This window comes from Neodiprion pinetum, chromosome 3, assembly GCF_021155775.2.
Source record: "Neodiprion pinetum isolate iyNeoPine1 chromosome 3, iyNeoPine1.2, whole genome shotgun sequence".
Classification (NCBI taxonomy): Eukaryota; Metazoa; Arthropoda; class Insecta; order Hymenoptera; family Diprionidae; genus Neodiprion; species Neodiprion pinetum.
The window spans coordinates 17,794,541-17,822,114 of record NC_060234.1 but is presented as its reverse complement, the minus strand read 5'-3'; the positions used below and the strand labels follow the sequence as shown (position 1 = coordinate 17,822,114).

The window sequence follows — 27,574 nt, the reverse complement described above, 5'->3', positions numbered from 1 at the left end:
GGTCTGAACCTATGTGAAATGGGTCTGTGTTTAGTAACCTTACAGTTGTATGTTTTCTTTTATTATGATTGAACTAATAAATTTCTGTATGTGTGGATTTACGCAGTCGAATTCGCTTCCGCCTGCACTGAGTGAATGGTCACCTAAGAGTATAATTTGGCAAGGGAGCAGATAATCAGTCAAGTTGCTATTCCCAGAATTGTGACGTCACCGAACGACTGCCGAACGCTCGATGATACGACCAACCACTTCTTACAAAAGCGCCACCGCGGATCGACGCTCACTTCTAGTCTGACCACCGCCGAGTTGACATCAGTTTTGAGTGTAACAAGAACCCATATTGGTTAAATCACAGGTTGACAATGAGTACTCTCTTTTACTCTACCGCGCCGAGTTCGTGCATTGGTTCTTGTTCATGCACCTAGTTCGTGCAACCTTCTTGATAGCATTTAATTCATGCACTGTACTTGATTGCATCTAGTTCTTGCACTCTATCCAAGGCACCTAGTTCGTGCAACCTTCTTGAGAGCATTTAATTCATGCACTGTACTTGATTGCACCTAGTTCGTGCAATCTTGTTCGCTGCGCCTAGAGCGCGACTCTTTTCTCTGGACGACTCGTTCGCTTACATTCATGAAACCCATTATGTGTAATATTTCCTTGAAGTCTGGATATTGTCTACTTACCTTTGAAAATTAACCAACTTGTGCCTACATTTCTGGACAAACCTCCTCAATCAACAACGAACTAACGCTGTTTCTTTACTTTTCAGATTCTTCCTATACAAAACTACTCACGCTATGTTATAACACCACGACTACTCTTCCAATTGCCACAATTTTCTTATCTTACTTCAGTTATTATAATTCTCTTTACAATATATCTTTTCTTCCCGCAGACTCAGTTTGGTCCTTTAACCGATTCATCCGAGCCAAACCCTTATATAAAACAGTCTGCGACTTGGTATTTCGTAAAAAAATTTATGCCAAAAAATTGCTCTCGTATTGCTCTTAATTGCTCTCTATTTTTGAAGTGAAAACTTCTTTAGCACCGTTGGTGAAAACTTCTCAAGCACGGGAGTGAATCGAAACTCGATGAAACGAAATGAAACGACTAACGATGAAACGGAAATGCAAGACTTAACTTAATTAGCGCGGTAGTGATTTGAAACTCGATGAAACGAAATGAAACGACTATCGATGAAACAAGTAATTATTCCACTCCTTATACTGCATTCTCTTCATTCTCTCGCAGTTGAGTTTCTGAAGGTTGCACTTCTATCACGTATGAACTGCATACATGTTTTTTTTATAATTTGTTTTCACGCGGTTTTCTAGAAAATCGAAAAACACGAAAATGGATATCCGGCAGCGGCCAGGTGTTTTACGAATTCTCTAAAATCGTGGAATTTCCGGCAAGTCCGTGCTTCGTATAATTGCTCTTCAAATGTTCTTAATTGCTCCGTCATTTTTGTTATTTGCTCCCTCACGGTTTTGGAAAAAATCCAAAGAAACGTTGCAGGTACCGTGAGTCGGTAACGTTTCCAGTAAAATGGCGCCATATTCAAATATATTTTGGTGCCAAAACACTCGTTCATTGCCTTCGTTATTCCATCTTCACTCAACGTTCCATCAGAACAAGATGAGCTCTAAATTTCTCCTTAATTACTTCTTGTTGCTCTATTATTTTGACAAATTTCTTCTGCACAGTTTTCGAATAAATCAGAAAGAACAAAAAACGAGGTTTTCGCAAGGCGAGCTATGGTCGAATTCGTTTTAACATATCTGTTGGACGAATGAAGACGTGAATAATCCGATAGGGTAGACCGAGGCGAATCGGATCAATGGGTGAATCGGATCAAAATAAGAAATCCGTTAATATTTTGAACAACGCATAGACACAGAAAACAAACGACTGGCGTCTTACGACCCCCTCTCGCCCCGCACCTCCCGCAATCGGTAGTATTTGGTTTCGACTAGTCCATCAGTGTCAGCGCTTCTCGAGAGTGAGTCCGGGTGTTTGTATGCGTCACAATTTTGGCGCTCATCTAAGGTACGTACTTACGATTTCTTTGCTTTATTCTAAGGGTTTGTGTTAAAACTTTGAATTATATGGCTTATCTTGATTGGGTAGAGGTCTATTTTACAAAACATTTCAGTTTTTAAACAAAATATTATAGGTTAATGTGTAAAATATTTATTTCATAAGTCTTTAATATGGGATTATTTGGATCGCGTCATCGGGGGCGAATTGGATCGCTTTTTTAAAATGATTTATTTCATATTGAGGTTAATGATGCATTTTTATTTCATTGTAGATGGTTCGCACCTACAAAAGAAAAACAATGATGCTAAGAAAAAACTTAAGACTGACAAAAAATGTGATTTATGTGCTTGTAATTAATATTGATCGCATTAATTATTATATTTAAGTTTTATTAATGATTCCAAAGCTTATAGTGTTAAAAACATTTAATTTAATTAAATGTTATTTATGATCCCATTCGCCCCGAGAATTGGGGCGATTCGGACATTTCTGTCTTTTAAGTTTTTGGTTTATATTTTGGAGAATTTATCGACAATTTAAGTTTTAAAATGTTTATTGCGTAGCTGAATTGTACCGATTACCATTGTGTCAATAAAAGTTACATATATTTCACTTTAGTATGATTTTCATATTCCTAAAAAAAATTGATCCGATTCGCCTCGGTCTACCCTACCTGTTTACAGGTAATAAACGGATGAAAATAATTTTATTTGACATTTCACTTTACTGTATGTGCAACAATATCATTTCCTAAAGCTTCAATCAGCTCCAATCCTCCAAAATGGTTGGACGTAATAGAAATAACCGGAATTGGAAATAAGGTTCCATAATTCAATCGGTACAGTGAGTACAGTCGATAGAGTATGAAAATGCACACGCATTCGATAACGCGTGTATTTCTCGTGAATTATCTGATGGTAAATTAATGTTTTTATATTATGTAATACAATAAAATTTTCAAAACGTTGAGTTTATCACAGGCGTGTTTCCCAAACGATTTCGACTTAAATGTGGACAACATTTTTTTTTTGTTTCAATTATACCTGCTAACTACATGCTCGATAGATTTTTATTAATAACGAATACAGTATCATTTCCTAAACTATAAAACTACATTCCTAAACTTGTCCAAACAATTCCCAAATGACTGCATTGATAAAAAATCAAGATAGTTTTATTTGCCTGCCAACTATACGGAGCCACTACCGTTTCCTATAAATAATATCACCACGTGTCAAAGCGCTCTCTCGACTCGTGCCCCCAGTCTTGCTAACTTGTTCACCGTTCAGTCCTGTGGCATAATTCTTTTGCTCGCCTGCATTTAAAATTCTGTTACTATGTTTTAAAAACTCCCATTTCATATAACGTTACTTTTGGATCGTGCCTCAGGTCCCACCTGTAGACTCTTGACCTTACCTGGTCTTTTGGTACTTTGTCATTTGCATATAACGCTACGAGTTCAAAAGCCGTCGTAGAAATTCTGATGAAATATTCTTTGTCACGAACTTAAAACAATTCATTTTGTTTCGAACATTAGTTCTGGCCGAACAACTGTCAATCTCTCCATCCCAACTTTTAAGTAATTATCCAATATATAATATTTGTAAACGGTTTATTAACAGAATAAACACTTTATAATATATTTTCAGTAATTGTAGATTAAATGATTTGCTCTCAAAACCTTGTTTCCTCCACGTCATCATGGAAACAGAGCAACACCCAGCGGAGATCTACATTCCAAAAGGTAAGTGGTCATAATTAATAATTTTATATTAGGACTCAATCCCCGTTATTTGAAACGAACGATTATACTGTGTCGTCCAGTGCATTTTAATGCTTAATCAATTTTTGGCGACCCAAAACTACTGACTGCACAGTGCGTCTAACTGGGTGCTTTCCATTTTCATGACTTTTGTGTCGACTCGTGTCAACTCGTGTCGACTCTCGAAAACGAATAAATGGAACATCACACATTCGCGCGAGAGTTGATGCGCACGACACAGTAAGGTTAGAATGTGAAAAGCGTGGTTTCAACAAATTTAAGCTTTGCGGTGAGTAAATAAAAATGTAAAAGTAAGATTGATTATATATTTAAAGTTCTGTGTATTATAATTAAATGAAGCAAACATGATATATACTACATAAATAATTATAATATGAATGAATCCATAGAATAACGTATTCATATTAATCATGTTCATTTCTTAAGAGCTAAAATATGTTTTTGCAATTTATAATTGTATGTTATTTCAAAATTAAATATTACTGATTTTTATTAGATGGAAGAGGCTCTATTAGCTATCCTGATGAGTGAATCCAGTAGTAGTAGTAGCGGCAGCAATAATAGCAGCAGCAGCAGTTCAGATTCTTCAAGCGATGATGGACGTGAACGACAGTGTGTGCAAAATTTTCTCGAAACAGTTCATGCTAAAAGCAACGAGGAGTTTAAGGAAGATTCCAGATTGGAGCAACCAATTGTTAACATATTATTAGGTAATTATGTACACATATTTCACCATGGTAGTTGTATACTGATATTTTCAAAGGATAAAGCTAATACATATACGTCAATATATTTGCAGAAAGTTTAGAAGAAATAGTGGATTCATTCCATACCTTTGGAAAGGAAAAGAAACCTGCTGAATTGTGTTTATTAATGACACTTTGGTTTCTCGGCAACAAAGAGTCACATAGGTTACTGTCAAATCCCTTTGATATTTCATTTTCATCTGTATTTCGCATAGTGCGAAGTCATTAATTGGCTCATGGAAATAACCTTGTGAGAATATCTGAGAGATTTGAAAATGTAGCAGGTATTCGTGGTTGTATTGGCGCAATAGATGATTCTCATATTCATATTAATAAGCCAGAAGGAAATGGTTGGGTATATTTCAACAGGAGACAACATTATTCTATTCTACTGCAAGCTGTGGTTCACTGTGATCTAAAATTCACGAATGTATATTGCGGGGACCTGCTCTTTTCACGATGCCAGAATGAAGAAGATCCGATCTATTTGTAGCAGCCGAACAGAATCGCGAAAGAATTTTTTCTAACAATAGCTTTTTATTAGGCGATAAAGGATATAATGGTGTAGCACAAACGTGGCTGGTTTGTCCTTTTCGGGACAACGGAAATTTAACAGTTCAAGAAGATGAGTTCAACACGAAAATTTCTCAAACACGTGTAGTAGTCGAACGAGCCTTCGGCATTCACAAGGGCCGTTTTCGTTTATTGCAAATGATGCCACTTCGAGATATTCAATTTATGATACGCATTGTTGTCGCATGTTGCGTATTGCACAATATTTGTTTTATTAACGGAGATAATGGGGAAGGTTTCTTCAATGACGAACTTGATCAACAATGGAATGACATATCAGATAATGAAGATGTAAATGAGGACTGGGGTGTTCCACAAAGAGACCCAAGAAATCTTCGGGGATACTTGTTCAACAATATGTTTCCAGAAAATCTGTAATAGGAAATTGAGAGTTCGAATCCAACGATATTCCGATGACTTGATTTACTAATATATAAATGTAAACAATAGATGTATAATTCAAAATTTTTTCCGCTAAATATTTGACGGAACTTATTTTTCCAAAATTATCATATGAACTCCATTTCATCTTCATGAAATTGTATATTATATAAATTTAAGCAATAGATGTATAATTTTAAATGTATATGCTAAAGATATGATGCTGCATATCTGTAAGTTATAGTATGGGTATGAATTGAGTAGATTTTGTATCAAAAGTTTTTTTTTCTTCTGTTGTTGGGCAGAAACAATAATATCATCTTAGGGTTTAAGTACATAAAAACTGGATTGATAAAACTATAAGTATTAAGTACAAGTATGAAACTATAGATATTAAAATACTATAAGTCGATAACAAAACCATAAAATATATTTAAAGTCTTGAAGGAGTTGACCGTTTTAATCAATAAAGCACTCTAACTTATAACAGTCTTGTTTTGATCAAGAATACAATAACAGTATATGATCATAACTATGAGTATTAACTACAAGCATGAAACTATTGGTATTAAAATACTATACACTCTGTAACAAAACTATGAAATACATTCAGTCTTGAAAGAGTTAACCGCTTTAATATATAAAGCACTCTGACGTATAAAAGTATTTTTTTGGTCCAAAATACTTTTTAGAAGAGTCGACTTGTGTCGCTAACACGCGGCGACACAAATTAAATGGAAAGCACTTTAGGCGACACAAGTCGACTTGTGTTAGTAAATGGAAAGTACCCACTGTATTTTTGTCAACGAATCCCAATGACTAACTGGACTAACTTCTGGAATTTTTGGAAACTGCTACCTGCCGTCACCCATCATCTTTTTTTATCATGTATATATACGTAAGAGCAGAGTTAGTCGCGAACTTGGCAGAAAAGAGATAAAAGATTGCTGAAAACGCTGAGATCTAATTTGGAAACGCACTGTTAGGGTGCTATTGCATGAGCAGTAAAAAGCAGCAGCAGCAGTTTTCCCCTATCACTTCAGACGCAAGTTTCTGTTGCTCGCAGTTCAGTAGGTTTGTTCGTGCTAGCTACACTTTCTACACTTACGTGGGGAGTGTACACTTGCGCGTTCGTTTTAGCGGACGTGACGTCGGATGGCGCTGTTCGTTTTACAAATGTCACTAGACTTTCGTTACACTTTGGCCATGTTCGTAAATTGACTGCCAGTACTAAAAATTCCCTAGGACAGAGACAGAGCGGTCCATGAACTCGGCAGTGCAAAAGAGATAAAAGATTGCTGACAGTACTGTCAGTCAATTTTCGAACACGGCCTTTGTGTAAAAAGTGTGAATGGTTCAATTACCATGAATGCTACAGGTTTTTCCACCACGTTAGTGAACTGTGATGCGATATGTATCTTAAAACTCACGAGTGACAACAAACCCATAACCTCACTACAAATCAGAACAAAGCAGTACAGTATTTTACTTAAAAAACAACGTTCAATTTGATAACGGTGTACTTAAAACATAAGGTATGAAAGATTTCGTCAACAAATTCCAAAAATGTTTTATCTTATATATTAATTTGTTGTATTAATAAGTGTTTCAAGGAAAAAAACGACTGTACGTAACGTGCGCCATTTTCTTGTCCCCACTTTTCTGCACCTTCTACACTATTGCGTTCGCGCTATCCTAACTACACTCGAGAAGCCGACGTACACTCCCCAGCAATCCCTAGTACACTACCCTAGTTCTTTTTACATTCGCGAGTGTAGAGTGTAGCTAGCACGAACAAACCTAGTTTTTCGAGCGACAAGCCATAAGATCACAAGAAGCCACGATCTACTTCATGAGCAGCGCTGCTGCTGCGTAAACTTACCAGACTGACGCTAGTGAAAACTTGTAAGTTACTAAACCACTGCTGCTTTTTACTGCTCATGAAATAAGCACCCTTAAGCAACGGCGGCTGGGTGGAGCTGATAATGCTGATGGCCGTGACTTATGGTTTGTTACCGTGGTTTGTATGGATAACCAAAATGGAAGCGAACGTACTTGAGGTTATACAACAATGACAGATTTAATTCAAATCCAGTTTTATTTCCCTTAAAAGAACCGCGCATAGCACTATAGTATATTAAAAATTGAGCATCTGCCCTATTTCTGACATATCGAGCGACATGAGTAAGATGTATTCAACAACTAACCTTTCTGATAAGGAGTTGAAAGAACAGGGGAACCGCTTGTTCAATTTGCACAAATATGAGGATGCAGCCAGTTGTTATACAAAAGCAATCGTAGGTATTGTTCGATGACTAAAAGCAAGAGATATTGGATTATTATATCACGTGTACGTATTTTCGTACGCCTTCATATTTAGAAGGATCCCACACACACCAGCTGATGATAACTATATATGACTAACTTTTGATGAACTGGTGTTCATAGCATTGATATAATAATACAATTGGAGAAAAAATTATTATTCTGTTGCTCTAGAATTGTCTAACATTAGATATACCATAATGAAGCGGAACGTGTTCATATTTTGCAAATTTAGCTACCATAAAATCATTCTGATCATAAGAGTGATTTTTTGTTCAGGGTTTTATTTTAATGTTGCAAACTTGAACCTTGTGACTTTTGAATACATGTGCAGTTTTGTATTAGTGGAATAACCTGATTTAAGATCAAGTGGATGACGAAGTTCTTATGCCACAGTTAATTGTGCGCTTTGTGCTGCGTGATGTGCAGAGGATTCTTCCAAAACATAGAGGTGTACAATAGTCACCACAAATGCTAACATTTTATCGTGACCATTGGTTCAGTTTTCGACTCGAGTCTCCACCTGAATGAAGGTTCACATCAGTGCTCAAAGACAATTATTCACTATATTTTGTTATAGATCAAAAATCCAACTCAAGCTACATATTTCACAAATCGTGCCTTGTGCCACCTCAAACTCAAACGATGGGACTCGTCCTGCCAAGACTGTCGAAGAGCTCTTGATATAGATCCCTGTCTAGTCAAGGGTCATTTTTTCCTAGGCCAAGCACTTCTTGAACTGGAACTATTTGACGAAGCTGTCAAGCATCTTCAGAGAGGTAACAGCTCATATTCGTTTTCAAAATTATGTACCCTAAGAATATTTAAATTATGATTGTTGAATTGAAGACTAAGTACAATTGACTAGCGTGTAAATGAACTCTTGAGCCATGCGTAATTTTTATCCCTAAAGATTCATGACTGTTATACAGAAATCGACCTATTATACATGTAGGTAATTGTACATCCCGAATCTTGCACAGTAAATTAACTTGCAGAGTCAATTAGCTATTCGGAAGCCTGTTTACTGAAACTATTTTAAAAAACTTAATCTCATAATAAATATTCCGTTCTGTTCCTTCATCCTCCTTATAAAAACTGAAAAAAAAAATTACTGCAATCCTTTTTTTACGGCAATGTGTTCTGGTTGTGTCAACCCTTTGATGTACAAGATTTCCTTGTACGCTAGCCCGAGTTATATATTCCTACTGTACTTTTCTTTCCTCAGTTTTCAGTCGATTTTTTTTGAGCCTTATCATTATGTTTGCTAGATATGTCTACCTGATGTTTGGGATGTTTGCTATTTTCTGTAGATCTTGGACCACTTACAGATGGTCAATGGCTTATTTTTTACACAATTTCCCAGACTGTTGTTCGATATTATATCATAGGTTGTATGAGTCCATAATAAAGTTACTTCATCATATCATTTGCAATCTTGATTATGGTCGTGTAGTGATCCGTGGTCATCGTCTGCAATACCAACGAAGATCGAGTCACATGGAAGCGTACGGCTTATGGGCCGCTTGAAGCAAAACTTTCCGCGACTCGTAAATCCGTAAGATGGCTCTACCGTCGGTCGACAGTAGAGAGTTAGCACGATCACCCCAACTCGCCAGTCGGAGCCAACACACCGACACTGTTCGCATTAGTATAGAGCGCTGTACGTGAGCCACACAAGCAAAGGCGCCACTAGCGACACCTAGCTGTTGGGGGATAGCTCGTCCGAGCACTCCAACTTTTCTTGCTTCAAATAGCCTGCAGGCCGTACGCTTCTATGGGACTCAATCTTCGTTGGTAATACTGCTGCTGTTATTTCTTTGGTATTGTCTCTTTTAACATACAGGGTGAGTCAGTTAAAACGGCCAGAATGGGAGGAGCTCAGTTGACGGATCAGGCCATACCCCTTAGCGAATCTGGAGCGAGTCAATTGAAATACCGAGAATGGGAGGAGCTTTGTTGACGGATTAGGCCATAGCCCGCGTGTTGATATCAAAGTAAAGTTTGCAGTCTGCGTACAGGTATTCAGTGGTAATACGAAATAAAGTCACGATATGACACCAAGTGAGGGAATAAACTCTTATTATGATCCGCCACTTGTTGTCATATCGTGACTTTATTTCGTATTACCACTGAATACCTGTACAAGTGAGGCAATAAACTCTTATTATTATCCCTCACTTGTTGTCATATCGTTACTTTATTTCGTATTACCACTGAATACCTGTACGCAGACTGCAAACTTTACTTTGATATCAACACGCGGGCTACGGCCTAATCCGTCAACAAAGCTCCTCCCATTCTCGGTGTTTCAATTGATTCGCTCCAAGTTGGCTAAGAGGTACGGCCTGATCTGTCAACTGAGCTCCTCCCATTCTGGCCGTTTTAACTGACTCACCCTGTATATGTGATCTATACATGTACTGCTTGTTTCAGTCTCGTGTATTGGTGTAATAACCGCTGATGTGTATCCATGCTCAAGCACCATGTTTCAGTAATCTTCCTTCCTTCCCAGATCTCGCTGTTTTTGCAGATTTATATAGTCCGCTAGCTGGTGGCTCAAGGCTACAAAAAATTGAGAAAATCTGAATAAATTCATGTAGTTTAAAGAATCCTCGGTCAGTCAGCGATGTTCTGGGACACCTACTGAATATGTAAAAATGATGAGTAGCGTGCAAAATCTTAGGAAAAGCTGAAAATTTGTATACTGGTGTATTGAAGCATTAGGGATACACATCCACTTGTTAGTCACTCTAATTCCGGGACCCGACCTATTCAGTCAGCATTTTGATGATGCCCGAAAATAGGCTACACCCTAGGTAGCATGCATACAGGTTACAGTGCAAGGCATGGAACATGCTCACATTCCCCCGGGCGTTTACCCAAAGTAATTTAATACTTACAGAAGCAGTATAAGTAGTTTGGTGTAACGAGCGGTATTAGTAATAACGGTCAATAAATATATAAAGAATTTTAAGAATATTGAAAATCCATTTATCAATTTAAAAACCATTCAAGGCGGCTGCGATACATTTACACCTCTCTCTCTCTCTTTAATTCTTTCTCTTTAAACAACGGTACCGATTTTACTGAACGATAACCAAAAAACGAGACATCTTAGGCTTCAGTATAATTGTTATAGAAATAATATGCATTTTGTGTGAATAGAGTTTAGATTAACTGCAGTAGAACCAGACTGTTTGAAGTAGCAGAACTTACCTTGACTGCTCTTTATAACCACCAACGCTTAGGTTACTTCGTCGCATTCGTTATAATTTTGTGAGTAAGATTTTGTTCATTTAATGTCTTGTAGATACCACTGTACTAAAAATAAATATTACAAGGAAATCTTACAACACGAATACCTGGCACGTTGTCTGCTTTCGCACATCATCAAAATGCTGACTGACTAAGCCCTATCCTGGCATCAAACGAACTAAATAGTGTATGTGCATGCGTGATGTTTCAATACACCAGTATACCAATTTTCAGCCTCTCCTCGGATTTTGCACTGGACCGATCATTTTTGCATATTCACTAGATAACCATGGTCAGGTATCCTATAATCTCGCTAACTGACTAAGGATTGTTAACATATACACCGAGATTCAGCTGCATACATTTTTTCAAATTTTCTAAATTTTTTTTGTAGCTCTGATTCACCAGCTCTCCGACTACTACATATTGACGATGTTTGTGTTGACATTCTTTGCCTGGATTGCTTTGGCAATGTTGCAAATTACTCTTCTCAAGTTGTAATTTAGCGACTGGTATACTGACTATTTTGATCTCGTTATTTTTTATACATTTTACTTTAGCAATGAGCATCTCGCATCTTTTTGTTGTTTATACATGTCACTTCTTAAGCTTTGTGATCATTGGTTAAAAAATTTTATTTGCGTTACCATAATCTGTTATTTTCTACAGGAAATCATCAATTTTGTCACAATAAAATTTCATGGTGGATTCTTTTATAGCATTAAGCGAGATCTTCATCACTTTGTTTTCGTTGATGCCTACAATGACAGCTTCTTCTATTTGCTGCACACTATCTAGGCTTTTGATCATTTGTACCATGTATGCTTTATTATTTTCGAGTTAGTATTGCCTCTTCCAACGCCTTGTCTGGTGCGCTTGTCAGTGTCACTGTCATTTTCTCAGTCTCTGAGCATATTTCTCTTACATCATTGACCTACATATGTTTTATACTTTTATACTTGTGTCACTGTACTTGAGTTCTTTCCCAATGTACGTGATATGATGCAGTTTTTTGCATTGTCCTGTACATAAGATATATTCTTGAATAATTTGTACCTCATGTTAGTTATTGGTTTCTGCTTACAATTCGAATCTGGATGACTACTCTCAGACTAGTTTATTGAGTGCCTTTGTAATTTTAAAAGTGATGTACAAAACATCCGCCCAAGGTACTGGATGCTCGGCTCAAGAGTAGGAGGTGCCTCACATTATGTAACTATTTTCCATTTAAATAATTTATAAAACAAGTGGTTAATGTCACTGACTTAGACAGGTCAAACTCAGAATTCCTCACTCACGATCAGATATGTTTTGAGCTTATAAAACATCAAACGAAATTTTTATTTCAATTTTTTTATTCCAATTTATTTTATTCTCTCTCTCTCTCACACACACTCACACACGCATACGTACGCACGCACACTCTTCATCAATCCAAAAATGAATCATTTTGTCAATCAATTTAAATTCGAAAAATTGGTGATTTCGAAAAATTAACGACGGAGCCAGGAATCGAACCTGGCGTCTAGAGATGCTTGACCGGAGCCTTACTCCACTAGACCACCTAGCCGCCCTGACTCTGTTGTCGTTAATTTCTCTCATCACCAGTGAGTTCGAATTTGTTTTCCTGTGCCCGGTAATTCATTAGATGTTGAAACGCGGAGATCTAGTAACAACTGTATTTTTCATTTTTGAGTTTATTATAACTTAGAAAAAGATAAGTAGGAAGTTGAAAATACATACTTATTCCAGTTTCTTGTTTATAAATAATCGTAAGTACGCTATTAAATGGATATAATTGTGTAGATAATTATATTATCCTCAAAAATGGTAGTAGCTTTCTAAATTCTCGCTTCTTTTCAAATTATGAATTTTACTTATCATTAAACCAATTTCGAAAATCAATTTACTGATTGAAGTAGGACAAAGTTACGCTGTACATGTGATATTTTCACTAAAATACTTAAAATTTGCATAAATATTGCACGTGAAAAAATTCTGTTTTAAAGCACACAATGTTGCAATAATGGTATGATATTATAATGTTGTAGTTTCTTTTAAGTTGCAGTTTTATTACATTAAAAAATATCAATTAACAACTGATTCATTGTTAATACAAAAAAGATATTCAACGGCGTGTGGTCCAACGGCGTGGATCAGATCTCGAAATTTATTTGTCCGATTGACTTCAAATTTGGTCAGTTCCACGATTATAACATTTTCTGTAAAATGACCGATTGGACTTACAAAATGTTCATTCATTTGTTACTAACAAACTATTGGGGTCGTTTTTATTGTCGAAAACCAAAATTTTTTTTCACTGGGTCACCATGTTGTTCCCATTTTACAATTTCTTACACAATATTTGGTCATTCTACAGTTTTATTGCTTTTCTAAAAGTACATCGTCGGTTTTTTTGATTTCTGATCACTGTAACAGCTACAATAGTCCATGCTGTTGGACCACACCGAGGCCAAATATGTTTTTTTTTTGTATTAACAATAAATCCATTTTCAATTCATATATTTCGACAAAAAACACTGAAACTCTGTAAGACCTTGTACTATCTGTGTGTAAAAATCCGACCTTGTCCTTCTAACACCGCTGTCAACAAAATGTTAAAAATTTACGTATTTTTTAGACCAAATCCTTACGTTGTGTCTTAATATATTAAAATGTTGATAACTAAGCAAAAAGGAATTACTTCACATGGAAGTACTACATGAGTGTCCAATAATTTGGGAGATATATTTTTCATTTCAAAAGTCAATTATACGTTTTTATGTTAACTCTGTATACATTGTTTCGTAACTTCATTCTACAGTGGTTATTTTTCTGTATTGTTTGACATTTGAGTCTGTGCCAGAAACCGTTTTTTTTTAAAATTCCTTAGCAGTTCACATCTTTGGAATCATTTGCACCTTGCATTTCAGACTTATAAATCCCAGTGATAAAAATCTATTAAAAGTTTTATTTGTATCAGAATATTTGACTGCAATGATGATTTTGGTTCATCTTACATCCTGTTCGGCCTTAGGGTATGCATCCAAAACGGGAGAGGATAATACTCATGCAAACTCACTACCTCGAAAATATTCTTCTAATTTTTATACTTTGAGTAACATTTTATAATTAGCCAAATTATCTGAAATTTGTTGTAGGTACGCGATTTATCACATCGTTAAAAGTCAAAGAGTTAAGGATCAGATTCGCCACTGCAAGTGTTGGCAGTCAGTTACTTATGAGGTTGAAGATAGTAACAGTACTACACAATGCATGATTAGCAACAATCGTTACCTCGCACATTCAGGATTGTTTGAAATTCAATAAATTATAATAAACAAAACACATTGATATTTTGAAAAGCCGACTTTTTGAAAGTCGTTCTAAAATTTTTACTAGGACAATTTTTTTCCAGATTTTTCTTTTCGTTAACGTAACTAACTTTAGCCTCTCAGTTACTTTCCCCATTCACCTTTCAGCACATATACATACTTTATCATAGTAACAAGAATATCAGGTATGACAATACGGGGTCCAAATATGAAGTTGAAACTAGCAGTCAGAGTTAGCAGCGAAACGTGTTCAACTTTTTGGAAATAGAAAAATATAGTTTAGTCTTATACTCATAAATCTGTGAAAATATTGGGGGTTCAAGGTATTTTAAAAAATTTTGATTTTCGGACTTCACTACTTTATTCGAGTGAACATTAGAACGTTTGGCTGCTAATTTCAGCTGCCAGCTTCAGCCTCGTGGTCCAAATTCGACTCGGTTTATGCATCCCACATGACTGAGCCAATAGCTGGATATGCTATGAGTTTTGCTATCTTTAGAACGATGCGTGTGCCTTATTCAAGCTATCAGAGTACAGCTTATGTTCAGATTGAACATCGTAACCTGCCATAGTCATCCGAATACTATTTATTTTGACGTTTTAGATGGTCGTGGCGGGATACAGTGCTCAACCTGAAATGAAAGCTGTAGCTTCGGTTGCTTGAATGAGGTGCACGGCATGATCCGTAGAGAGTATTACCGATTATCACGGACTCATGACACGTGACTCCGTGCTCATAAAGATGCGACCCGTTTACCTTTTGGCAAATAGCGCAAGTTACGAGAATTAGTAACTTATAGCACGTAACTCAGTGCATGTAAATATGCTATGTGTATGCTATGATTTTTAAAAACGTTGGCTACATTCTTGCTCAACAATTTGACCGCTCACTGGCCGGATCGATGACATGCGCAATGGCTCACCTGGTATTCTTTCCACGATGATACTTCACACCATTGTAGAAATGCTAAGGCTAACATCAATTGTTGTGTCATGTTTAGCGGTGGATCTAGCCAAAGAACAAAAGTTGAATTATGGAGATGATGTGACAGCTATGCTGAGGCAGGCAAGAAAACGGCGTTTTCAATTGCGGGAAGAACAAAGGGTGGCGCAAGATATTGAACTGCAATCTTACCTTAATCAATTGATCATCCAGGATGCCGACCGGAACATTGCTAGTCTTGAGGCCAACGATAGTGAAGGCACAGAGAATGAGGAAGAAACAGATAGAACAGGAACGACGAAAGAACAGGTTGAAGAGTATCGGGACAACTGTATTGCTCACCTGAACGATTTATTCGCCAAAGTGGATGAACGACGAAGAGTTAGTATCGCTATAAAATTGCTTACTTTTTATCAGTATAATGATTCACATAGTAGTGATTGTATGTTCCACATATGAAATGTTATTACGAGCATGCAATAGTCCTTTACCAGCCTTTTAAATACAGTTTTTCGTTTCATTGATAAACGAATGAACGGAATCGATCTAAACCAGAACGGTAAATTACTGAGGTGGAATGGAATGATGGAAAGTATCTCACTTAGTAAAAATAGAGCAATACCGCCTGAAATCGGCCAAGAAGTTATGGAGAGATAGAATGATATAGAGCACACTATATATAGGATTCCCTATCTTCGGTTTCCTCCTTGTGTAAATCTTCGTACCCCCATTCTTTTATGCCTGACCATGAGTGTCGAATATCGTCAAACTTTGGACCCCCCCCCCCCCCCCCCCCCCAAATTTATTTTCAATTGATTGCGATAGTAAAAGTTCGGCATCGACTATTGCATGCCCTTAAGAGCTGGAATGATGATATATCAAATATTAGTCTTGCAATGTTTTCGACCTTGGGTATTTTTTTTTCTTGCAACTGCTTGCGAGTTTGTTTATAACATTCCTTTTAAAAAAATAAATTGAAAAAATATTTCGACATATTTTGTTTGAATCTGGCCTTCTTGTGAAGATCTTGAGTGGTATACTCTCAGGATATTTCCTCATGCAACATTACATATTTGTTTTGAACAAAAATAAATTTTGACCTGCCTACCCTCAGATCTCTTCGATTTTTCGTTACTTTTGAGATTTTATTATTTTATATTTATTTTAATTCATTTTCACCGTGTAATATTTTCAGATTATTTTTAAGTTCGTGTATTGAAACAAATGTTGCACTTGCATTAGTCGATAAAGTCACACTGATTGTTGGGAAACAGGTGCGGGAAGTACCAGACTACCTCTGTGGCAAGATCAGTTTCGAAATCCTTCAGGAACCAGTGATAACGCCGAGTGGTATCACCTATGAACGAAAAGATATCGAGGAGCATTTGCAGAGGGTGGGTCATTTTGATCCTGTGACGCGAGTTCGCCTGACCCAAGATCAGCTCATACCCAACCTATCCATGAAGGAAGTTGTTGATGCATTTCTTCAAGAAAATGAATGGGCACTGGATTACTAAGTGTCGTGCAAGATCTAACAAATATTCACGGACTTGTAATATCATTATTCTATAATATATCACTGTAATTACCAGCTGTACTATACTACAAGTTGTACTATAGCACAAGTATACGGAACTCTCTAATCCAAAGGTGTTTCATATAATATATGTTTATACTATTATAAGAATTTATTACATAGATCATAGGCTATATTTTTTTTGCTCATTCCAGCAAATTCAATGCTGTGATTGCTATTATTGAAATCTTCACAAATCATACTAATCGAATTTGTAATAATTACGTACCTTTTATATTTCGACGTGTGACACATTTTATATCCTCCAGTATGTTTTCAACAGCTTTGAATTGCTACAAGTTTCGCAGAAAATTAAACATAGCCCCTTATCAATGCATAATTAACAGCACTGAAGATGACTACGGCTTTGTGTAATGCACTTATACCAACATGTGACCATCAGGTGGTCTTTAATTGGGGTTGGTGGGGAAATTTTGATCACAACACCTTCCAAACCTTCTCCAAATCGTTCAAAACTAATGTGTCAATGTTTAACGACCTAAATCGATGAAAGCCCTTGCATCAAGAAACCTGATTTTAACCCATTTAAAGTTGATTCTCACAATCAGGTACAGAAAATTGTTTACAAAAAATATAAATTGCTCGCAAAAATTTTGTTTCTCAGATGTGTTTGAGTGCATTTTTTGTGCAGAATACGACGATTATTCGACAAAAATGTAATCACAAGCTGTTTACATTTGTCAATAAACAATTTGAATTCGCAGGGAGAAAAATGGTTCTTTTTAAAAATTTTTCATTGAAGATTTAAGCCTGATTTAAGCTACTCCAAGCTCGTTGGTGCATGGGTTCCCAATGATGTCTTCTTGCATATAACGAGAGGAAACATCATTGGTTGGTGAGACCGCAGGAATACTTTAGTTTAAAAGGCAGGATGAACCAATTTACTGGAAACATATCATGAGATGTCAAACTCTTCCGCGTCAAGTGGCGAATTAAAATTATGTTATGACAAGTAACAATTATCAATCAGCTAACAATAAAACTTATTGCCAAGAATTTTCGAATCACCACATCAAATATTTAAGGTGTACTTATTGTAAACCGAAAAGAACGTGCATCACCTACATAAGCCTCTATAAACCACTTTCGATAGCTAAAGCTTGAGATGCCAGTCTGCATGAACTGACAAAAGAGTTCTTGCATGAGCAGTCGGTTGCTCAATGTGCTGTGTTTCACTATTTTCTCTGGGTATAGACAATATAGTCACTCAAGAGTAAAAACATACTAATAATCAGCCTTACATATTCAATTTGTGAACCAATAACTCTTCACAATATCGATTATTCATGCCTGACTTGCACGCACATCATCCATCTCAATTTTTCGGAAAAAAGTATTCTGGCAAATAAACGGTAATTCTCTAGATGACAGGTTATTCACGGTTTTGTATACAGGTTTGCAAATACTAGGTGATGGAACTATTTAGTAAAACTCATTTGGCCAATTATATTCTACCCATCTAGGACGCTAGTATTTAAGGGTGTTATTTCGAAGGTAATAATATTGACATTGAGTTATAATAACAAAGGTTGAAAGTAAAAACGCAAATAATATTATTATGGTAAGGTGATATTTACATACATGAATATAAAATATAATTGACGAAAAAAAAAACACTTGCATGTAACAATTCGTACATTTACGAGTAGAATAGAAATTTTATTCGAGGAAATTTAAATATCCTTATCCTTGTTTGGTCGATGTTTCACAGGGTTCGTATACAGGGAAAAACGGGAAAACTCGAGGGATTTCTTACGTCAAAGAAGTCTGGGATTTTCGAAAATGACTGGAATTTTGAATCTGTGGAAGAAACAAACTCGTTCTTATGTATAGTACTATCAATCTTAAGAAAAAAAATAATTGCACTTGAAATTTTATTTCATACCACCAATTCATAAATTCTATGTATAATATTACAGACCATACCTACTTCTGTTTTTTTCTTACGGAAAATTGCAGGCTGTAGTTTGTAAATTGATATTCAAACAGTTAGTTACTAGGTAATATTTAAGGTATTAATATTAATCTGTAAAAAAATTGTCAGTAATCAGCGGCATATTTCTTAAAAGGTTGCTAGAAAAATCCTATATTCAGGCCGGATTACCTGGAAGTCAGGGAATTTCAGATTGCAAAAAGCGAATAAACCCTGTTTTAACAAATATAGTTATAACGCTTTGTCTACTTACTTATTTTTGTAGCATTTAATCGTGTCTCTGCTTATCCCAATGAACTTGTTCATTTGTACCTTGTTGCTCGTAGATAGGTACGATACGTCATGATACATCTAACAAACCTTGTCCTTGTCTGTTTACTTATTCTATTTCGTTTGTATTTCCCAAAAATATATCGAAAAAGTGTTTTTCAAGTTGAATATCAAGTATTATATGAAAGTACTTACAAAGGTAACAAGTCGCTTAACATTCTACTTTCTTGGCAGGTTTGTTTGATTAGTTGTAAAGCTTGTGTAAATGAATACCATAAGTGATATGAAAAAAATTGTATTCAACAATTTCATATGCGCACAAAATGTAACAATGGATAGTAAAAATAACAATGATAATGACAATGAGATTTAAAAGTAAAAAAAAATTTAAAAGCAAAAAAGAAATCTTATACCATACTGATTGTATCTTGGGTTCAGATACGCCGAGATTCGTTGTTTATAAACAGGTGATTTCACTTTAGCTTCTAACTGTGGTAAACGATGTGGTGTAAATTTAGACATGTACTTTTCAATTAAAGCTCAAAATTACTGCATACATCCAGCAAAATTTTATGTCGAATTTAAGATAATGCTGCAGAATTGTAATGTAATGTGAAGGAGGTGCACTGTAAATCCTATCGTGAATTTTTTCAACATTATTCAACATTATGTATTATTGTTAGAATAATTAATGTGAACTACTCAAGTTTTTCATCCTAATGTTTTGCGACATATTAGCAGAGTAACTTCATGACCACGGTCTTATAGACAGGTCTGGGCACTCCGGCTGTAAAACCGTGCACGAAAATGAAGCCGATGTTGTGAAATTTTGCCGCTAGCGCTAATGAGGGAGAGGCCGACTTAGGCCGTGTTCGTAAATTGACTGACAGTACTGAAAATTCCCTAGGACAGAGTCAGAGCTGTTCACGAACTTGGAAGCGCAAAAGAAATGAAAGATTGCTGACAGTGCTGTCAGTCAATTTTCGAACACGGCCTTGGCACGCAAGCGCACGGAGAGAGACGGCTGCCCTATATTCCTCTCTTCGTTGCACACCCGCCTCGGAGATTGCAGCGCTCCGATCCCTGGTGCACAAATTGAGAAACACAGGCTTCAAGACGGTCACGCCGCGTTATATAGGAAAGGGGTTGGAGTGCCCAGACCTGTGTATATGACAGTGTTCATGACCAATACTTTCCACGAGTGATTTCTTCCATTGATTTACTCTGTAAAAAATAACTTCCGTAAATTGTACATGATCACATATTTCATTGATTGACGCATATAATTACACTATTAGCTTTTCCAATCCTGTTGAATACAAATCACCTCTTTATCCAAGTCAAGTATGAGTTTTTCAACTTGTATTTCACACTTCTAATCACAACGAATAGACTGACGTGTCATTTCAATTACTAATCCTTTCACTGTAGGCTTGCCATAGTTTTTCTTTATACTGAATGATGGCTGATAATTTGTCCTGCGCGGCTGTAACACCTCTACCGACAACGGCTAAATCTGCCCCAGCATTGATCACCATTTGAGGAGTCTTGTATTGCTGTCCCAAATCATCACGGGACTTTTCCAATCTAATTCCTGGCGTGAGTTGTATCAAACCTGGATCATCGAACACATTGTACTGACACACTAAACCAGCTACTAGGTTTGACGTTTCAGACAAAAGAACAGAATGTTTCACATATTCTCCAATGGTTAAGGCTCCTTCACTAGACATTTCTGCAACTAAAAATATCCCGCGACTTTCCTTAATCCCCTTCAGTCCATCTTGTAAACCAGAAACAATACTCGATCCAGGAACAGTATGGGCAGTAACAAAATCTGCCCATTCTGCTATTTTATAAACCCCATTTCTGTACTGCAAGGATACCGTGTGACCAATATCAGCAAACTTTCTGTCCTCCATTATCAAGAAGTTGTGCTCTTTGGACAGCTGTTTCAACTTATCGATAAACTCAGATGTAAAATCTTCAAGTAGATCAATATGAGTTTTTAAAACAGCTATGTGCGGTCCTGCTAGTTCGGCCAAATCTAAAACTTCATCAGCTTTTGTCAAATCCACTGCTAGACAGAGAGTACTTTTCTTTGCCGACATTATATTGAACAGTTTTGCTGCCGCTGGGTTCTTGGCAAGTTTTGCTCGTGATGCGAAGTCGATTCTTAATCGACTCACCGAGTTTCCTAAGAGAAAATCAAATTATATTTTAGTCTTAGTTACTGTGCTTAAAAAAAAAAGCCAAATGTTTGGAGTTTGATAACGTGTCTGAAGGATACTAAGATTATTTCCCTATTTGATCAAAAAACCCCCAGAATATGAATGATTTCTAGTTCGTTAACTTCTAATTTCCTTGGTCAGGTTAAATTCTTCCATTACACCGACTCACCTTCGCTGTTTAATTGATCTTTACTTTGTTCCACATAATTATTGACGTCTTCGACGATGGCTGACGTCACTTTGCCTGCATTCAATAGGTATTGCATTAAACTAGTCAGAGAATATAAGCTCCTCATTCGGATGCCCTCTGCACTTAGATTGTGATCACCACCCTGCTGTCGATCCAGAATAACGACAGCTTCCTCAATCTTCAACCCTACATCGGTTAGGTCTTTTACAGCCTCTAAAACGCTACTCCCAGTCGTCACAATGTCTTCAATTATGATGCAATTTTCGCCCTCTTTGAATTGGCCCTCAATTATTTTTTTTGTCCTATAGGATTTAGTCTCTTTCCTCCTTATTAGCAAAGGTATGTTTGATTGTGCAGATATCAAAGCAGCAATTGGCAACGCTGTGTAAGGCATACCACAAATTTGTGATGCACTTTTGCCATTTTCTGCCAGGGTCCACAGTAAGGTGGACACAGACTTCTGCAAATTTTGGATACTAGTCAACAAGTGATATTTAGTTTCGTCAATTAAAGAAGTGTGGCGTAAGAAGATAAAGAAACGTTAGTTTCAACAGAACATTCAATGTTGCACTGGGTATAGATATTCGGTGGTCGAAACTCATAGTTTGCACATTTTTTTGAAATGCAGCCACATTCGAGGGATAACCCATCTGGAAGTTGGACATACATTACTGCTATGAGACTTCATAGCTGTAACTGCTTCACGTGATTCTAGCAGACTTCAGGACTTAAAGAGTCATATGAAACTGCGCTGTGCAGCAATCCGCAGTCATTGATTCGTTTTATATGACGTTTTCTTCGCGTATATTTTGACCTTTGTTTATTTATTTTCAAACAAAATTGATAATTGGAACAGAAGTAACGAAATATAAGTTACCTACCATCAACCGCGGATGTGAAATAATTACTCTTAAATCAAAGCAGACGGGTGTAGGCCGGCCGGCTTTTGTTACGAAGCTGCCAAACTTCACGGCGTTGATCTCGAATAGTTCCACAGCTAATTCCGCCAAGCGATTTTCCATTATGGTCGAGTCAAAAAATACTCAAATCAACGCAAAGGAATCAACTAGACGTCTTGTATCCAACGCAATTGACATTAAACAGAGTAGACTGCACGGAAAGCCGCGAATGTTTGCTTGACACGTGCTACTTGACGAATGACAACAGTGTATGTATTTTTGTGTGTGCACTTGGGGACAATGAATCGGAGACCACGGAGTAGTAGGAAGGAACAACACTCGAGCAGCACTTGGCTCAAAAGCTCGCCCAGTTTTTGGGACAGCGTAAGAATTGTCAAGGTGCGATTTAAGCGCCTCTTGCGGTGTAAGCCCGTATAGCGCACTCACCCCCTTCCCCATATGGGGAGCTTTCCAGCAACGACACAGAGCGACACAGAGCGACACTGTGTCGAACATGGTGCTTTCCAACAACGACACAGAACGACACAGTCGGACACAGCTGCAGAGCATGGTTGGACACTGTGTCGGATTCATTGCTACCAATTTTTTAGTTAGAGATTTTATTTTCGACGCATGGTATTGTTTACACTTATTTATTAAATGCAATGATAATCTACACGCATTTCACAAATGTTTTTTTTTGTCCTGGAGCGCTCAATGATCTTAGATTTTTCGTTTAATGCATGAGCGGACTCTAATGACTGAATTAAGAACCTCGAAGCGTTCCAACAAGCACCAAGGCACGGTGTTCGACCGTGTAACACAGTGACACACTGTGTCTCCTTGCTGTAGTGCGATTCTGTAACTCGTTATGAGAATAACGATTCGGAACGCTATCGTAACGATAACGAATTTCGCCGCGTGTAACGACAATCTCATAACGACGGTGCGATTCCGTAACTACGAATAGCGACACTTCGACGTTACAGAATGGGATAACGAATCGTCGTTATGGATACCGACAGGAAGTGACGTATTGTGACAAATCCTTAGTAAGTAACTAGAATTTTATCGAAACTCGTCCTAAAATAGCTGAAATTCGTGCCGCGGTGGCGCGCATGAAGGTTTAAATCGTTTAAATCGAGGCGCGCACAATCACTTAGTCACAGTCAGTGCAAATCCATCGTATAGTGAACATTGTTAATATAAATATCACCATTGTTATTATATCTTAACACCGTTTAATACTTTTAATAAATTTTAATACGAGTAAAAAAATTTATTTGCACTCATACTCTTAAAAGGAGCCCTTTGACCACGTGTCGTGAATCCCCATGCAGCGTTTACTGCTTCTACGTCTTCCTCACTATTCTTTTTGCATGGACCACCATTGGGTTCTTCACGTAGAACCAATATTCTGAAGAGTCAAATTATATAACTACTCCCATTTTTTACTAAAAATCATAACTGTAGCTGTAATATTTTCAATATTTCAAGAAGTCTTTGAGTTTGTTAATTTCATGGAGGCAAAGCTATTTAAAAACAATACCACTTGAAAAAAAATTGAGGTCTAGTTTAGAATAAAGATTTTTCACGTTTTTGTTTTTTGTTCGGGTTAAAAAAGGTGAATATTTTTTATAAAATAAAGTTATACTTTAAAAACACAATTGAATATTTCTTTATGTACAATCAATTGTAAACATTATAGTTGAAGGAATGTAAATTCGAAAAATTGGTGATTTTGAAAAATTAACGACGGAGCCAGGAATCGAACCTGGCATCTAGAGTTGCTTGACCGGAGCCTTACTCCTATGAGCCTATGAGATTTTGATGAAATAATATCTGTGCATTGAAGATATTAAAGAAATGAAATAACATGGAATTTTGAAAAAGGTACGCCAAGGTGGTACGTCGGAGCGTAACACCGCCCTGACTCTGTTGTCGTTAATTTCTCTCATCACCTTTAAACATTATACTTGTTGGCAATTTAACCATAAACATCATTCCATATTCTGTATTCTATTCTTCCGCATCATGGAAGTTGGGAAATCTTTCTCTCATAATTTATTGTTGAATTCGTTGAGCCAAAGCGCGTGGTCCTCGTCTGTTGTATTCTTCATCTTGATCCATCGGATCAACATCATTCTCTACGGGATGAGCTATCGGTGCTAGTTGTTCGTCATCTCCATTGTTTAATCGTAGTTGCACTCTCATGTTGTGCAGTACTGCACACGCATTAACAATTTTCGCTGCGAACGCTGGTTCGTACATCAAGACTCGCTGGTATGACAAGCATCTCCAAACAGATTTAAAAACTCCAAAAAACCGCTCGACGACGCTTCTAGCCTTACATAGTTGTTATGTATATTGATGTTGTCGCGTATCTTCAGGAAAATTGGCCAGAGGTGTTAACAGCCAAGGCTCCAACGGATATCCAGCATCACCTGATGGAAAATATATTGATTTAGAAAAAAGTAGACTAAATACAATATGCATATTATGTATATAAAACTCAAACTGAACCTATGCTGCTTTGCTGAACAGTGAAAAATATTTTCGCTTTGACTGCGCTTAAGGTGTTAACCAAGATTCATCACAGCTTCTTGAGGCAGGCGAAAAAGGCTGAGAAACTCTTCTCGTGGTAGCTGAAAAGGATTCTGAGCATCTCTCAGTCGCCTTCTTTCCACACGACGTTCGAGTCGACGTAATCTTTCCTCAAGAACGAATACATCCCAAGCAAGGTATTCGATAGCCATGATCCTTTGAGATTGAAGATAATCAAAGAAACAGCGTAAATAATAGACTTAATAGTAGAAATGAATTATTAATGAAATTAATGAATAATTATATTTGTGGAAGCAACTTTGTGGGTTCTTCGGAGCAACACTACAATTTATAGGTTATGTTATTCTTTTTTAGAAAATAATGAAATCTATTCTACAGTTTTTTCTGAAGTCAATCTGCATTGATAATTCCTAATTACTGCAAAATTCAACTTACTTACTTGTTATTTCAAACGGCGTAATTATTTTTCACTTTCGGAGCACTTTCTCGGAGTCGAGAAAAATATGGGAAACGCACACCACTCCTCTAGCTCGTGTGCAAAGTGTCGTTATAATGGTCGTTATAGCGTACCGAGGGGGTCTCTGAGCCTCGCTATCCGCTCGCACCGTAACGACGTCATAACGACACTTTTCGTTACTAATAACGACAAAACTCGCTAAGAATAGTGTACAGAATCGCATTTGTCGTTATAATAGCGACGCGGTCGGTAGCATAACGAAACTTGTCGTTATGAGTCCATAACGACAGCATAACGAGTTACAGAATCGCGCTACTGGAAAGCTCCCGTGATCTTATGATTCGCCGTTTGCAAACCTTTTCCCCGGATTTAATGTCGGTTGAGATTAGAAAAGCAATCACTCGGTTTTTACTGTTTTTTAGTCACTTCAGATGCGTATTTTACGAATTTACGGGGTATGTTTATAAACCGGAGGCTTATAGGTTACGACTGCCACCCTTCTTTTTGTTTACATGTTATAGCGAAAATTTCACTTTTTCCGTAAGAGGCGCTCAAATCGCATTTAGACAATTCCTCTTACGTTACCTCAAAACTGGGGATAAGTTTTATCGCAGAGTGTTGTCTCTTTCCTACCACTCCGTGGTAAGACCGTGGTCTTAGACCAGGTTAAACCTGTTTCCGTCTCTCTCACACAGCCTGCATCGTGGCCTGCATCCCTCCATCGCAGCGACACTCGTGGTCACTAGGTGAAACGATCGGTGCTTCAATAAGAGAACACCCCCACCACTGAAGTTTTGACCGAGTTGCCAGACCTGTATGTAAGACCGTGGGTTAAGCTCACTGATCTGTATATTAAACTGGATGGCGCACGGTCTTACATACAGGTCTTGCAACTCTGGTGGTGGGGGTAGGCTAGGAGTGACTCACATATTGAATCAATTTGTAGTTTACGGTTTCGGCACTGCGTCGCAACTATCTAGTAGGGCTGAGTTACAGAAACTTAAATTTCGTTATTTTTGGCGGTTAGGCTGTAGCGCCATTGCGCCAACAGAGAGAAATTTTTTCTATCTCTGTCGCTCACAGTAGGGCGATTCTGTAACTCGTTATGAGAATAACGATTCGGAACGCTATCGTAACGATAACGAATTTCGCCGCGTGTAACGACAATCTTATAACGACGGTGCGATTCCGTAACTACGAATAGCGACACTTCGACGTTACAGAATGGGATAACGAATCCTCGTTATGGATACCGACAGGAAGTGACGTATTGTGACAAATCCTTAGTAAGTAACTAGAATTTTATCGAAACTCGCCTTAAAATAGTTTAAATTCGTGCCGCAGTGGCGCGCATGAAGGTTCAAATCGAGGCGCGCACAATCACTCAGTCACAATCAGTGCAAATCCATCGTATAGTGAACATTGTAAATATAAATATCATCATTGTTATTATATCTTAACACCGTTTAATACTTTTAATAAATTTTAATACGAGTAGAAAAATTTATTTGCACTCATACTCTTAAAAGGAGCCCTTTGACCACGTGTCGTGAATCCCCATGCAGCGTTTACTGCTTCTACGTTTTCCTCACTATTCTTTTTGCATGGACCACCATTGGGTTCTTCACGTAGAACCAATATTCTGAAGAGTAAAATTATATAACTACTCCCATTTTTTACTAAAAATCATAACTGTAGCTGTAATATTTTCAATACTTCAAGAAGTCTTTGAGTTTGTTAATTTCATGGAGGCAAAGCTATTTAAAAACAATACCACTTGAAAAAAAATTGAGGTCTAGTTTAGAATAAAGATTTTTCGCGTTTTTATTTTTTGTTCGGGTTAAAAAAGGTGAATATTTTTTATAAAATAAAGTTATACTTTGAAAACACAATTGAATATTTCTTTATGTACAATCATTTGTAAACATTATAGTTGAAAGAATGTAAATTTGAAAAATTGGTGATTTCGAAAAATTAACGACGGAGCCAGGAATCGAACCTGGCGTCTAGAGATGCTTGACCGGAGCCTTACTCCACTACAC

General features: G+C 37.0%; 3 protein-coding genes and 2 long non-coding RNA genes across 9 annotated transcripts; 2 read left to right on the top strand and 3 right to left on the bottom strand.

The window, feature by feature from the left end:
- The first annotated feature begins 1,063 nt into the window (after positions 1 to 1,063).
- Positions 1,064 to 6,171, top strand: LOC124214529 (uncharacterized). Its single transcript, XM_046616867.2, has 5 exons — positions 1,064 to 1,208; positions 1,820 to 2,052; positions 3,696 to 3,790; positions 4,326 to 4,539; positions 4,629 to 6,171. The coding sequence occupies exons 3-5, from the start codon at positions 3,710 to 3,712 to the stop codon at positions 4,802 to 4,804; spliced, it is 471 nt and encodes a 156-aa protein (XP_046472823.1). The 5' UTR covers positions 1,064 to 1,208; positions 1,820 to 2,052; positions 3,696 to 3,709; the 3' UTR covers positions 4,805 to 6,171.
- LOC124214530 (uncharacterized) lies at positions 2,582 to 3,595 on the bottom strand. Its single transcript, XR_006882146.1, has 2 exons — positions 3,463 to 3,595; positions 2,582 to 3,361 (listed from the first exon to the last, which is right to left on the bottom strand). It is a non-coding gene; the product is annotated as an uncharacterized lncRNA (long non-coding RNA).
- Positions 6,172 to 7,449: 1,278 nt separating the features above from the next.
- Positions 7,450 to 17,039, top strand: STUB1 (STIP1 homology and U-box containing protein 1). Of its 4 annotated transcripts, none has more exons than XM_046616024.2 (4): positions 7,450 to 7,536; positions 8,435 to 8,633; positions 15,449 to 15,771; positions 16,665 to 17,039. In XM_046616024.2, the coding sequence occupies exons 1-4, from the start codon at positions 7,534 to 7,536 to the stop codon at positions 16,905 to 16,907; spliced, it is 768 nt and encodes a 255-aa protein (XP_046471980.1). In that variant the 5' UTR covers positions 7,450 to 7,533; the 3' UTR covers positions 16,908 to 17,039. The 4 variants fall into 4 exon arrangements, with proteins under 4 accessions (XP_046471980.1, XP_046471978.1, XP_046471977.1 ...); XM_046616022.1 differs by lacking the exon at positions 7,450 to 7,536 and adding an exon at positions 7,554 to 7,589; XM_046616021.1 differs by lacking the exon at positions 7,450 to 7,536 and adding an exon at positions 7,556 to 7,826.
- Positions 17,040 to 18,532: 1,493 nt separating this feature from the next.
- LOC124214055 (uridine 5'-monophosphate synthase-like) lies at positions 18,533 to 22,862 on the bottom strand. The gene is made up of 3 exons (XM_046616020.2): positions 22,493 to 22,862; positions 21,591 to 22,071; positions 18,533 to 21,387 (listed from the first exon to the last, which is right to left on the bottom strand). The coding sequence occupies exons 1-3, from the start codon at positions 22,631 to 22,633 to the stop codon at positions 20,597 to 20,599; spliced, it is 1,413 nt and encodes a 470-aa protein (XP_046471976.1). The 5' UTR covers positions 22,634 to 22,862; the 3' UTR covers positions 18,533 to 20,596.
- A 1,229-nt stretch (positions 22,863 to 24,091) lies between these two features.
- On the bottom strand, positions 24,092 to 25,849 carry LOC124214694 (uncharacterized). Of its 2 annotated transcripts, none has more exons than XR_006882183.2 (3): positions 25,511 to 25,849; positions 25,034 to 25,270; positions 24,092 to 24,954 (listed from the first exon to the last, which is right to left on the bottom strand). It is a non-coding gene; the product is annotated as an uncharacterized lncRNA (long non-coding RNA). The 2 variants fall into 2 exon arrangements; XR_006882182.2 differs by having other exon boundaries at positions 25,515 to 25,848.
- Positions 25,850 to 27,574: the final 1,725 nt, after the last annotated feature.